This window comes from Empidonax traillii, unplaced genomic scaffold, assembly GCF_003031625.1.
Source record: "Empidonax traillii isolate 1590-97213 ecotype Southwest subspecies unplaced genomic scaffold, ASM303162v1 scaffold1211:size273671, whole genome shotgun sequence".
Lineage (NCBI taxonomy): Eukaryota > Metazoa > Chordata > Aves > Passeriformes > Tyrannidae > Empidonax > Empidonax traillii.
In genome coordinates, this window is record NW_020956404.1 from 201,292 (window position 1) to 214,678 (window position 13,387).

The 13,387-nt window shown below is 44.1% G+C and overlaps 1 protein-coding gene across 1 annotated transcript in view; it reads right to left on the bottom strand.

Moving 5' to 3' along the window:
• RHOJ (ras homolog family member J) overlaps window positions 1-11,518 on the bottom strand; it is a 53,888-nt gene extending 42,370 nt beyond the window's left edge. The window contains exon 1 of the mRNA XM_027905812.1: window positions 10,774-11,518. Within this exon, the coding sequence (XP_027761613.1) occupies window positions 10,774-10,951 (178 nt within the window). The 5' untranslated portion in view covers window positions 10,952-11,518. The remainder of the gene's footprint in view (window positions 1-10,773) is intronic.
• Window positions 11,519-13,387: the final 1,869 nt, after the last annotated feature.

Here is a 13,387-nt window from a genome sequence, read left to right on the forward strand (position 1 = left end):
TTTGCAATTTACTGGTTAGATTACTGGCTACACATAACAAAGGAAAGCTGCACTGTGGAGGTAAAAGGCCTCTCTAAGAGCTTAAATAATAGCATCCAAATGCCTGCTTAGATTTTGTTCATGCTTTTGCTGAAATTTTTAATGGCAAGTTTTCAGTGAGCAAAAATGGGATTAAGCTAGAAAGAAATTACAACTAACTCTATAGCATCCTTTGTGGTTTTGATAGAGCTGAAAAGGTTTATGTGTAGCTATAACTAAACAAAAATAAAGATGGAGTTTCCAATCACCTCTCTAAAAGTATTTGCAGATACATCATGAATCCTTAGTGGTGTTTGTGTGCCCATATGGAGCCACTCAGGAAGCAGGATAATACAACCCAACCTGTCCAGCAGTGCTCTTGTCCAAGCTGGAATGGACAACATGAATTTCTGGGCATTACTTCCACAAGCCATGGCTTGATATATAGAGCATAAACTAGATGGTCTCAGCAGGTGTTTTCAGTGTGAGTTTGTTCAGGTGGAAATGTCCCTGGTGGAAATGCCTCACCTTTTAAATGAAAAATCAAGTCTCTGCATTTCGGCTGCTTGTGGACAGGATCTCAAGCAACAGGGCCCCCAAAATTAGACAAGATTTAGACTGCACACCTAGTTACTGGAGGAAAATATGCTGAAGCAAGTTAACCAGTTCTGAAATGGAGCTGGGGGGATTTCTCAGAAACCAAGCATGTCCTAGATGGAGAGGGTATGGCCTGGGAGGACACAGCAGCTGGATAGCTGCCCACTCTGGAACCAGAGCATGAGACAGTTTGTGAACTTAAAACACATTTTCCAACCTTATGGGATTTTCCTTAAAGTCTGTTCTCAGCAAAGCAGAGTATTATTGTAAATAGATGCTCTTTTTGCCCTATCTCCCAGGGGATAAAAATTAATGTTATGTTTAAACATGTATGTTTTCCCACTCATTGCTGAAGCTGTTCTTTTCCTTAAAGTATGCAGAAAGCCTAGCATGAGCAGATATGTTAATACCATTACTTCAAAGTTATAGCTGGAGTCTGTGCCAGAGAGTCTTTAATAGGAGACGTGGCCTCTGTTTGCAGGGGTTGGAAAGTAGTTTTAGTGAGTCATCTCAGGCGTCCTCCTGCACTGTGGCAGGACCTTTCTGTCCAGCCCCTCTGCACAGTCCCTTTAACTCTTTCAGATGCCCAAATGCTGGCTCCTGGGCTCATCCCTGGGACTGCTATTTCCATGAGACATTTGTGCACTGTCCTAAACCAGGAGTGAGGATGCTGGTACAATGCCGTGCTGCTCTTCCCCTCCTGCCCCAAACTACTGCCCTCCTGATTGTGCCTCCTGTGCCACCGTGCTTGGGAATATTTTTACAGCTGTCCATCTTCTTCCTTTGGGAGTTTTCTCTTTCTCCCAGTGCTTCTCCTGTCAGTGAAAGTTTTTTCCAGCCTTTTGGTCCCCAGAGGTTGGCTGGCGCATTTTGTATTTATGGATTCATTGCTGTGCCAGTTCCCGAGGCAAAAAGGCAACCCTGGGGCAACTCCAGCGCTGGATTTGCTGGTGCACTGGACACACACTGAATCTGGGGATCTGTGCTAGCTGAAATAACAAGCTCTCATGGCCTCTCACGCCTTCCCTTTCCCTGGGATCCCAAATGCACCACTGTGTCGATGGGGACTAGGGGACACAAACTCCCAAGTGCCACAAAGATGGCACTGTGTCCCCTTGGACCCTTCCCAGCCATCTTCCCTAATATCCCGTAGGACTTTCCGTGCCCAAAGGGATAGCTGTTAAGAAGAGGTTTTTGCTCTTTGGTCCTAAATCTATGAGTATGTCTGCTACAAAATAAATGCTCAGGAGAAGCCATCGCTGTGTAATGAGATCTGCATCCATTTCCAAAAGAGATCCAGTCTGAACCCAAAGGTGGTAGCAGCCACACAGCTGGATTGTATCCCTAGGCCCTCCCTCATGCTGCTCACCTGGCTGTATCCTCACAGCTGAGACAAGAGGGATGGTGCTTGGGACTGCAGTGAGGTGAAATTATTCATTCTCAGATCTGGGAGAGCTTTCCCGTCCACCTGGGTACATGGGAAAGCCATTGGCTGATAAATGAAACTTGAGCATTTTAGCACATGCACAAGTTGCACGAAGGTCTAGTCCCCAGATTCAGCCAAGGCTTCTGGTAACACGGCGTGTCTTGGCTGAGAGACTTCCGAGTTCAAATGTAATTAATGATTGATATTAAATAAGGTGAATCATCTTTTTTTTTTTTAAGCTTTTAATTATTTAAATTTAAATTTTAATGATTTAAAATTAATTTTCACCGATATTATTTGGGGGAAAAAGGGAGATATGAATACTAGTTCAATAATCCAGTTTAGAATCATTCATTCAGTACCTCTTGGCATAAAACATGGGGTGAAAATTCATAAAACCTCCATTCTTTAGTAACATATTTCCTGACTTATCTGGAAGACCCATAACTTGAGGTAAGGAAAAATACAACTGACAGGACACTGGTGAGTGGTGACTCCTAAATGCAGATGAGAAATATAATAACCTGGATTTTTTTCATTGCAAAGATAAATAATAATTTGACAGGAGATGTCATTACTGTTTAATGACTTTGTCTGAACAGAACAATTGAAGGAAATATGTTTGCTCTTCCTCATCCCTTGCCATTTCCATGATGTCATTATGCCTGGTCATAACAACTGGAAAGTTAGAGCATAGGACTGGGACTGCCTGCAGGGCAGAATATACAGGGTGATGCACAGTAACAATGATATGTATCACTAATACTGATGTCAAAGTATCAAGGGGTATCAAGAGAACACAAAATGAGAAAGAAGTTTTAGTGGAGGTGTTTTGCACTGACTTAATCAGTAACTAAAACATTTCTGCCACATCCTGAAGAAATGAAGTTTTTACATGTGTAGGAATTTGGGTTGCTTAGACTTCTTTGCTAAGTTTTTCTTCTTTCTCACATGTAGAACATCTTCTGTTGCAAAGCATCTTCCTGTCTGCCACATGCCTGGTCTGGCACTACTTGTAAGTGGCTTTACCCCCTTGTGTGGGTGGCTGGACACACGCACTGAGTCAATTATTGATTTTAAGGTAGTGGATGGGATTTAGTTCGAGCTGTGGGGATTGTCCTTCAAGGGCCAGAGGCCACAGTTTCAGTTTTGGTTTTCTTAGCTGATGTCACCTCCTGCAATGTTACACTGATGAGAGGGGGAGGAAAAGACCAGGACTGACTAACCTGGAGCAGTGGACAAGAAAAGGGCCATTTTCTTGTTGCTACCACTGTTAACCCTTTTCGTGATGTGGACAAATCCCTCCATTTCTCTTTGTAGCAGTCCACTGCTGCATAAGCAAAATTTCAGAATCTGCCCATCCATATATCAGAAGAATCACTCCAAGAAGTCCCTTTCTATAGGTCTGACCACAAGGGTGCTGGATTGGGCCAAATCCACAGCCCAGTATCTTCTTCTCTGGCATAGCAGTGAAGAGCTTTAAGATGATTTGCCATTCATCAGACCAAAAGTAGGTCTTGTCCTGGACTCTTAGCACAAGAGATGGTGTCAGCTCACTTTCTGCAGAAGTCTTTTTCATTAGCCTGTGATAGCACTCAATCTCCCTGATACCTGATCCAACTTCCCTTTTTTTGCAAACCTTGTTAAAATTTTGTCCTCAGGAACTTCTATAAAGCGATAAGTCCTTGGGTTAATCACATACCATGCAAAGAAATATTTCTTTTTAAACCTTTTCACTTTTCCATCTTTCCAACCCATTCCCTCAGGCCTGTGCCTGACCTTAAGAAAAATCCCATCATTCTACACCCGAACCACCAATACACATTCAAATGGTCTAACTCCTCTTTTAGTATTCTTTGTGATTCCTCTTGCCCTTCAAACACCACACAGCTAATACAAAAGAGTAGACAGAGGGGCTTAGGTGGAATTTAGGCTGGATAAGTCTGGATAAAGTAACATGGCTGCTTCATCTACTCCTCTAATTCCTGGCACTGCCCTTCCTAAGGTGTGCTGTAGTTTGCTTACTCTCTACGTCTAGTTTTCAAACTGCAAATGTCATTCATGGTGCAGTGTTGTCCCCTGCTGTGCTCGATGCCTGAGGGCATCCACTGACTGATACTGGCTGAAGAAATCAGTTCTCTGCATTGGGCTGCTGCAGCTTCTGGGCTGTCAGTGGAGTCCTGGGTGGGGAAAGGATTGATGCAGAGCTCTTTTGTGCATCTTTGTAGCATAAAATCAAAGTGAAATCAAACCAGGAGTGGCAGCAGTACTAGGAGAAGCTGTATGACAGAGCCAGAGGCAAAGGCAGGAGGCAGCTCAGGTGCTGCAGGCTCATCTCCACTCACAGCTGTAGGGGGACAGGGGACAACGGGGACTTTGTCACCACAGCACTCAGAGCACTGCTGCAGAAACAATCTGCCCTGAGAAATAGGATCCCAAAGCATGCACACACCTCTGTCTCCATGGGCTTCGAGTGGATTGTGCACCCACAGGACAATACAGGGATGTGTGTGAGGAAGAGATAGGAGCGATAGTTATCTCAAGTCTTCGCTCACTGCAAAACACCTTCAGAAGGACACGGCCCTAAGCTACTTGGGGTATATGTGGTGCCTGTCTGATTTGAAAGGGGACTAACTGTGGTGACTAAGGAAAAAGGCACCCTTTTGATATAAGGACTGTCCAGGCTTCCTGCATGTGAAAAAGCCTTAGCATCACTAGATGACCTCTGACTTGTGTGACTCAGGACTCAGAATTAAACCTTCTGTGGAGGGGCTAAGAATAAGTGGTTCTGTAAAATTCATCTTCCAGCCATGAAAACCTTTGAATTGACTGGTGTGTTTCTGTTGTGTTGTACCTCAGATGTTTTATTGAGATCCCTGGTTTATTCTGGATGATACCAGGAAGATTGGCCGAAAAGTCCTTTTAGCTCCTGAGAGGCACAATGAACATATCTATTCTGTGGCTGGCAGTTTAAAGAGCCAGATCTTAAAAGAGTCAGTGCTTTCTTGTCTCAGCGATAGAGTTCAAATCTGTACCATCAAAATTGGACGAACATTAAAAGGAAAAAAACCAAACCACTGCAAACATCCATGCAAAGAAACATCACAGCTCTCTTTCAGTGCTATTTATAGATATTTCAGTTTAATGACCCCAAACATTACATGAAGGGTTTCTCTAATGTGCTACCAAGACTGTTTATAGGAGACAACTGTCTCAAGAATGTGCTAGTGTGAAGACTCCCACAGCAGCACTCGTGCAGAAATTGAAAATCTCCTTGAGCAGTCCCCTCCTGTCTAATGAAGTTTCAAGAAGGCTAAAAAAAAAGTGACGGTATAAGGTGTAAGTCATCACTTACGCACCACGGCAAGCAGAGATGGGTTGAAACCAATGTGTAATAGCAATTAATTAAAAATGACTAGCACATCAAAAGCGTGGACAGATGTGCTCTCGTGCCTGTAGCTGGAGAAATTTGGGATGCTATGGCTCCCATCTGGTTTCTCGGCTGGTGGTTCCTGCCCTATGGGGAGAGGCTGCAAGGCAAAGCTGCTTGGTGCTTGGCCCTCCTCCCTTGGGTGCTCCTGCCTGCCCCAGGACACAGAGCAACCAGCCACGAGCAGCCCCACGATCAGTGATAGCCCACTTCCAACTGCTCCCTTTTGTGGGAGGACACAAGGAATGGGTATTTGAGTCAGTGCTGTGGCATACGGACAGAATGTAATAGATTTATGGATTTGCACAGGTACAAGCTGACTGCTCTGGGCAATAGCAGTACTACTGCTCCTATGATAATAAAAATGCCAGAGTAGGAGACTCTCCCTTCTCACTTGGCTTGCCTGGCCAGCCAGGTTGGGATCACTGCTCTGTGAAACTGGTGAGCACTCCAGACCACTTCAGTGCAAAGTCAGACAGATTACATTGAATCATCACTAAAGAACAAAAAAAAAAAGTGTCTCCTAACAGTAAGTAATGTCTGTCTTTTTCTATATTGCTTTTTATTTACAGAGCTTCAGTCAGGGCTGAGCTATTCTGTATGCTATTCATTAGCTGATCACATGCCACTGCTAATTTTTTTCAAATGGATTCACTATTTATAAATGTTCACCAGTTTGTGCCGACACATGAGGGGAGGGAGGGACAGTTTTACACCATCTACTTTTTGCAGATGCTTTGCAGTTCTCCTTTGGAGGGACTGACCTCTCTTGTTTACCAAAGATGCAACTTTGGCTCTTAAAGCTATTTGTATGGTACTCATGTCTGCACTACGCCTAAACTAGACAGTTTAATACTCACAACCCTCTTCTCCTCACACTACAACCATCTAAGGAGCCCATTCACCTTTGTCTGCTCGATGGGCCAAGTTGGTTGCATGCCATTGTTACTACTCCTCAAGCATGGAGGGGTTTTTTACATAAAGAATGCACTTTTGGAATAGAATAGAATATTTGCAGTTGGAAGGGACCTACAGTGATCATCTAGTCTGACTGCTTGACCATTTTTCAGGGCTGACCAAAAGTTACAGCAAGTTGTTAAGGGCGTTGTCCAAATGCCTATTAAACACCGACAGGCCTGGGACACTGATCTCCTCTCCAGGAAGCCTAAATATAGATTTTAGGGTGAATAAATGTCATACTAAAAACTGCAGCGTTTTTAGGCTGCATGAATATAAAATGGGATCCTTGGTGGCTGTCTAAGTAACAAATAAAACACATCTCCCTTCTGTATTTCACAGAGCAAGTCATCTGACTTTGGTACTATTAAACCAACTCTGCTAGTAGTCGAATTGAATTTTTTTGTTGGTCCAACCTCAGCCCTGAATAAACATGTGTAACCTCACATAGTTAGATACAATACAAGTCACCCTGGCTGAGAGACCTTTGCTCACGGAAAATCAGCATTTGATGTTCAAAAGACGGAATGGAACCAGCATGTCAAAGCATCTACTCACTATCCAAACAGTCCCTATTGTTACAGTTATTGCCAGTAATATCCTGTTTGTCACTGGGATAGCACTTTGGTTCGCCTGCCCTAGAAACAGCCATTTGCCTCGTGGGTAAACACATCCAGTGTGGCACTGGGAAATTCACCAAAGTAAGGAAACCTACTCAGGGCTCTGGCCTCTAGCAAAACCTCCTCAAACTGCCTTGAGAAATAACCAGACTCATGAACTTCAATACATCCAGTGAAAGAAACCATATTTACATCCAAGTAACAAATTTACCCTCCCCATCTCTCCGGCACTGCTCTGATCCTACTCTACATCCATCACACCCCAACCCTGGCAACAGGCCCTGAAGAAATTTGTTTTTGTGGACTGTGGGTGAAATCTGTGGCAGAATATTACTAGTGTGGAGCTAATAACTGGTTTGGAATTTTGTACAGTGCAGCTGCATCTGTGGTGAAACACCAACATCCTTTCGACCCAGGCATTGCTGTATCTGAGTTGTAAATGCTGTGTGAGTTACCTACAGGAATATCTGTTCCTTCCCTAAGTGAAATTCTGCTACTGTCTTTGATTTTCTTAGAGGTAGGCTGGGCCCAAATTTTATACAGTGGTTTCAAGCCCTTTCATGTGAAAGGCACTGAATAAACTCTGTACAGATCTAACACCGCTGGGGCTCAGCCCTTTGAAACACTGGTTTCTTCCTCTGGGCCACTCTTGTCGGTACGTCCACTTGCTTCACCTGCTCCACGAACACCTGTCCACGGAAAGAGCTAAAAAGACGCAATGCAGCAGGGCAAGTACATGTAGCTGGTGCTTTGGGGCCATGAACAGTTAATGCCTTGGCCACGGCAGTGGTGCAGCTGGAGCCTTTCCCAATGCTGGGCTGGATAGCATCACTGCCTCCTCCGAGTCGCTGCAGTCGTGGCAGTGAGAAACTGCTCTGAGATCACCACTGGAATCCTTGATTTTTAATGTTTCATCTCCCCCCCCCCCCCCCCCCCCCCCCCCCCCCCCGCTACATTTTCCATTAGAAAGAAGTAAATTGGTAAAATGCCCTGGGACTCACAATCAGGTTGTGACCTGGTGAGGCAAGAGGAAGCACTTGCTGACACACCACTGCTGGTAATAACTCCTGGGTTGAAAACCTTCAATGGGAAGTGCAGCTTTGAAAATATCTGCAGTGATTAATTGCTTTTGAAAATTTCCAGCACAGAAGGACTGAATCTAATGGTTTCAGCTTCTTTGGGAAAGCTGAAAGAGCTGGTTTCAGCAGGGACAAGGCCAGGGGTAAACAAACCAGTTCCCTGGGGTAAATTCGAAAGTGATTTTCCAGAGTCTCCAACAGCCTGCAGGATCTGCCCATGTATGAAGCTCCCCACTGCACTGTGGTGCCTGTGGTGTCCCCATGTCCATGGTACTGCCATGTCACTTCTCTCCACCATGGGCTTTCATGCAGATAGATGTGGAAGAGGCTGTTCCAATGGAATATCTTAAAGGCTGTAAGCCCAGGGATAAGGTTGCCCAAAGTGAGTTCTCAGTCAATATCCACTGTACTTTAAAGAGGTTATTTTATATTTTATGCCATGCAATATTTTTATGAGTGGGACTTTTTCCAGCACTCTGCTCTGGAAGTAATTTCTACTGCTCAATTCTACATGCAGTTTTGTAGTGAAATTGGTTTAATAAATGGTGGGATTCCTCAAAAAAATGAAATTCCTTTTTTGATGAATGCTAGTTTTGACCACTGCCTCTGGACAGGGTTTGTCTCAGAATAGCAAGTTAATATGCAGAGCTATTTTTTCCCTTATCTTCCTGAATTTTCCCATTGAAAATATCCTTAGTTTATATTTATGTGCTATAATAGTTAAGAAGGCAGATAAGAAGAGCTGGAGATATTTTCCAGGGTAAATCTTCAAATCCTGAAAATGAAGCTTCATTTAAAAGTGTTTGCATACTGCTCTTACCTGGCACCCGAAGGAAACCAGGACTATGCTCCTTCATATTTCCATCCTTCTCTCAGCAACTTTTGAGCCCACTGGCAATCTCTACCACTTCTGACAGAGGAAAGGAAACCAAAGCAAGTCCCTGCGAGTCACCTATAGCTGGGTAGGGAAGAGAAACTCGGAGTGGTGCCCTCACCAAGTGCCAGCCTGCCTGGCTGGCATCAGTGCCCGTGTGTGTGCACAGCCCCCATGCACGCATGTGTGTCCCCACACTCACTCCAAACCCACCCAGACTGATGCTTAGGTGATCTGGCACCAGCTAGTGTATGGCTTTTTCCATATGCAGAGGTGTTTGCAGGGCATGAAAGAGACTGGGAGAAGAGCAGTGGGCGCTGGGACCAGCATATTGTAAGGGATGAGCAGATCTGAAGTTATCAGGGTGCTGTTGCAATACAGGGCAGCCAGGCTCCCTTAGGGATTTTGGCTCGTGGAAGTACACATTTACAACATGCAATATTCTGTCTTACATCTTGCCTTCGTGAAGGTTTTCTTCCTAAAGCGATTGCTCAATCTATCTGGTGGGAAGGGCAGAGAAAAGAGAGAGCTGCCTGCATTAGAAGTGACGCTGCCCACTCTTGTGGAGGAAAAGGTCTTCACATTTCCATGGATCAGATCCTGCAATTACACAGCTTTCTTGTTTGGCCAGTTCATCTGCTAAACCTGACATGAAGCCAGAATGCAAACAGAGATTTTCCCATTACAGAATACCAAATCTATGATAAGCCACGCCATGAAAATTCAGTTTTTAAGGAGGTGGGGAGAGAATAAGGGAAACTCCAACTGCTGCTGCAAGATAAGCAATGAGTTTTGCAGTGCTTCTAAAATCTGTTTGTCAGGGTTCTCATAAACAACAACCGTAAGCCAAAGAACACTGTGAGAAGAAAAACAGTAGAATTTGGGATAGTAAAATTTAAGCAGATGTTTGAGCACCAGTTTTAGTCTATAAACCATCTGTGTGATAACTTTGGACACAGCTGGATAAAGTAAGTAATTGCTACAGAAAGGTTGTGAATATTATACTTAATCTGTGGCTCTTTTTTGCACAGCAATGCAGTGAATATCATCAATGATCTTGATTACATTTGTATTTTTTTCTTACACTACAAATTATCTTACTATAAAGTATCCAAGCCAATCACCACTTCTGCTTTCCCTATCACCAAGTTATACTATTAAAATCTATTTATAGATGGAGTAACAAATGCCTCTGAAAGGAGAGTTATATTCTGACAGCACCGAAAGATACTATGCTGGTTTTCTCAAAGATTATGCTTTAAATAGGATATATTCTCAAAGATTACTCCTTAAATGGGATATAATTATTGCAATTTATTCATCATTTGCCATGAGGCACAAGATCATGACAGTATATATTTTTAAGTGTGTGTATGTATATATATATATACATATGGTCTTCATACGTGCAGACTGTGAAGCTCAGAACTTCAAAAACTAACCAAGAACACAGTCGATAGAGGCTGAATTACATTTGTTGTCCCCAAAATCTGGTGGATGTAATGACACCCCTAACATTGCTTAGTTGCCAAAACCAAAATAAAAATCAGAAGTAAACAAATAAGTTATCTGAATAAATCCTGCATTGCCCCAATTGTATGTGCTGCCATCTAAGCTACCTGGCTACCATCCAGGCCTGAATGACATTCCTGGGCAAGAAGTAACCCATGCATCCCTTTTGAACTGTCCTCTCCTCTCCTCGAGCTTCCTTTACCTCCCACTTGGCTGTCCCGCAGCCCTCAATCAAATTTCTTTTTAAAGCACTTTCTTACCTGCATAGTGGTCAAACACAGTGGGGACATACTCCTCTGGGAAGGCATCATTGGCATAACTCATCAGCAAGCAGGTTTTCCCAACTGCACCATCCCCAACCACCACGCATTTTAACATCTTCTTGGTGTTATTCCTGCTCCCATCAGTGCAGTTGTCATTTTCTTCCTTGCAGTTCATTCTTGCTGTTGCTGCTGCTGCTGCTGCTGCCGCTGCTCTTGCTGCTCCCAGGACTTCCAAGTGCACATGAAGGAAAAATGAAGTGCGATTGTATTGACTTTTCCTGAGTTTGGAGTTGGGGGGGGTGGGGGGGGGAACGAGCAGCAAATCTCAAACTCAGGAAATCATACTAATGTTTCCAGGCTGTCACAGCCGCTTCTAACAATTACCAGATCAGTCAAGAGAATCATCGAGGTAAATAAATTAAATATGTAGAGAGAAATACCATAAAAAAGTGATCTGTCCTGTTTCGTTTGTCCCAGTCAGGAAATCCTCATCCTGCCCGGCAGTTCTCAGTATTTACTGCGACTTCAAAAATATCAGCAGCCTGCGGCTCTGATTCGCGTCTCCCTTTCTCCAGCTTGGACGCAGGAATCAGGAGCTCCTGTTAAATCCACTCCATTTTCCATTTCACTTCTAACATGGAGGAGAGCCTGGAGGTTTTTAATGGAGTTTTTCCTTTCTTTCTCCAGCTTGCTGTGTGTCAGGAAATCATGGGTTTCCTGCTGAATTCCATATTAGGATCAGTGGGCTTGTGAAGGGCTGCAAACAATGGGAGCTCTGTGTGTATTTGTACTTTGGAGGAACTCTGCCAGGACATGGAGAAAGGAAAACACTAGAGGTCCCTCTGCAGAATGAAGTTTTCAGGCTTTCTGCTCCATCCCGCGTCCCAGCTGCTCTCCGGGCTGCCGGCACCGAGAGAGGCAAGGAGGATTTGGGAGAGGCTGAGGGAGAGGCGACTGTCGAACATGCACGGCCCAGCGGGGTACGGGGAGGCTGCGAGTTCTGTCCCTGTGTCAGGGCTGCCAGTTGATCCTGGGCACGACCTCCTCTGGTCTCAAATAGGTATTGTCTTTCATTTGGGAGGGGAAAGGGGAGAGTTGGAAAAGCAGATAGGAGGTGTGGTGGGCAGATAGAGTTTAATGTCAACTTTCTGTGTCTATAGCTCTTTGAAGTACTTTATTATATGGAATAAATGACTGATTTTTCAATTCATGCACTCGTAAAGTTTCTCTTGCACTTCCCCTTATCCACCTCCAAAAAAAGAAAAAAAAAATATTTTCCCTTGCCCAGCGTAAATATGTAAACATAGACAGAGAGAATAAAGTGGAATTAAGAATTAGAGGAATTAAAAAAAGAAAAACACAGCATAGAAGTCTGTGAAAAACTCCCTTTGAACTGTATGATTCCTGCCCTCTCCTCTGTTTTGTACTGGTGTTTTACATGCCTTCTAAGCCTTCTCTCTATTTAAATATACATCAGTCTACATGTGCATGAAGGACCAAGCTTCCTGGTACTTCCACAGGAAAGATTCTGCAATTTCCAGCAGAAATGAGCCAGACATTAATATAAACCCCAGTGCAACAGCCCAGCTCATCCTGCTGGCTACATTTCCCTTCCACAAGGCTCGAAGGCTTTGAAAGGGGGAAACACCCCCCTGCCGGGACTCCACGGGGAAGCACACCGTGCTAAATGCTTCCCCTGCCTTGCTCATGCCTGGTGAGAAATAAATGCCCAGAAGTACACACAGGCTTGGAGTAACACACACCTGGAAGTTCAAAGACCAACACAACCCTGAAAAGGAACTCATTTAGCTCCAAACTCCATGAGTGAAAACAAACACAACCTTAATAATGAAACCTCTTACCCCCAAACTGCGTGTCCTTCAATTTTAGGGGTGAAGGGCCACAGCAGAGCCAGCTGCAGTCTCCCCTGGACAGGGTAAGTCTGTCAGAGCTCTTCAATGATCTGTCTGTGCTGGACCAGCTCTGAACAGCTTCCCCAATAGGTGGTAAAATCATGGAATCCTATAATAGTTTGGGTTAGAAGGTAGCTTAGAGATCTTAGTAGACAGTGTTAGGCCCAGCATCACATCTGCTGTCCCAGGGCATCCCTAAACTTAGGAGATCAGGTGCATCCTCTTATCTTCAAAACTGCAGCCCAAGGCTGAGGTTTATCCAAAAAAACTCTGTGAGTTCTGGGCATCCAACTCCCCATTCTCCAACTATTTACTCTGCTGATCATTTCCACCATCAGCAGCATGGCTGGGTCATCCTGAGGTGCATCACATGTTAAAGGGATTTATTCTTTAAGCTTCTTTCTAGTTGCAATTGAGGTCAAACTCCAAGCCTGTGCCTGTGTTCAGCAGTTGTGTAGCTCAATAGGTACCAGCACACTGATACCCTCTGTGCCTTTGCTTAGCAGCCTGGTGACCTTGTTGGGAAAGTGTGCCAAATATGTAGGTGCATGCTGTTGCAAGGTAACTGCAGAGCCTGAGGAACCTAAACATTCCAATAATTCATGGTTCAGCTCCCCATTGCCTCTATTAGACAAAAGCAAAAGCTGTCTTGTTTCCCATTTTACACAGGTATAATCTATCTGCAAGCTTTTTCAATG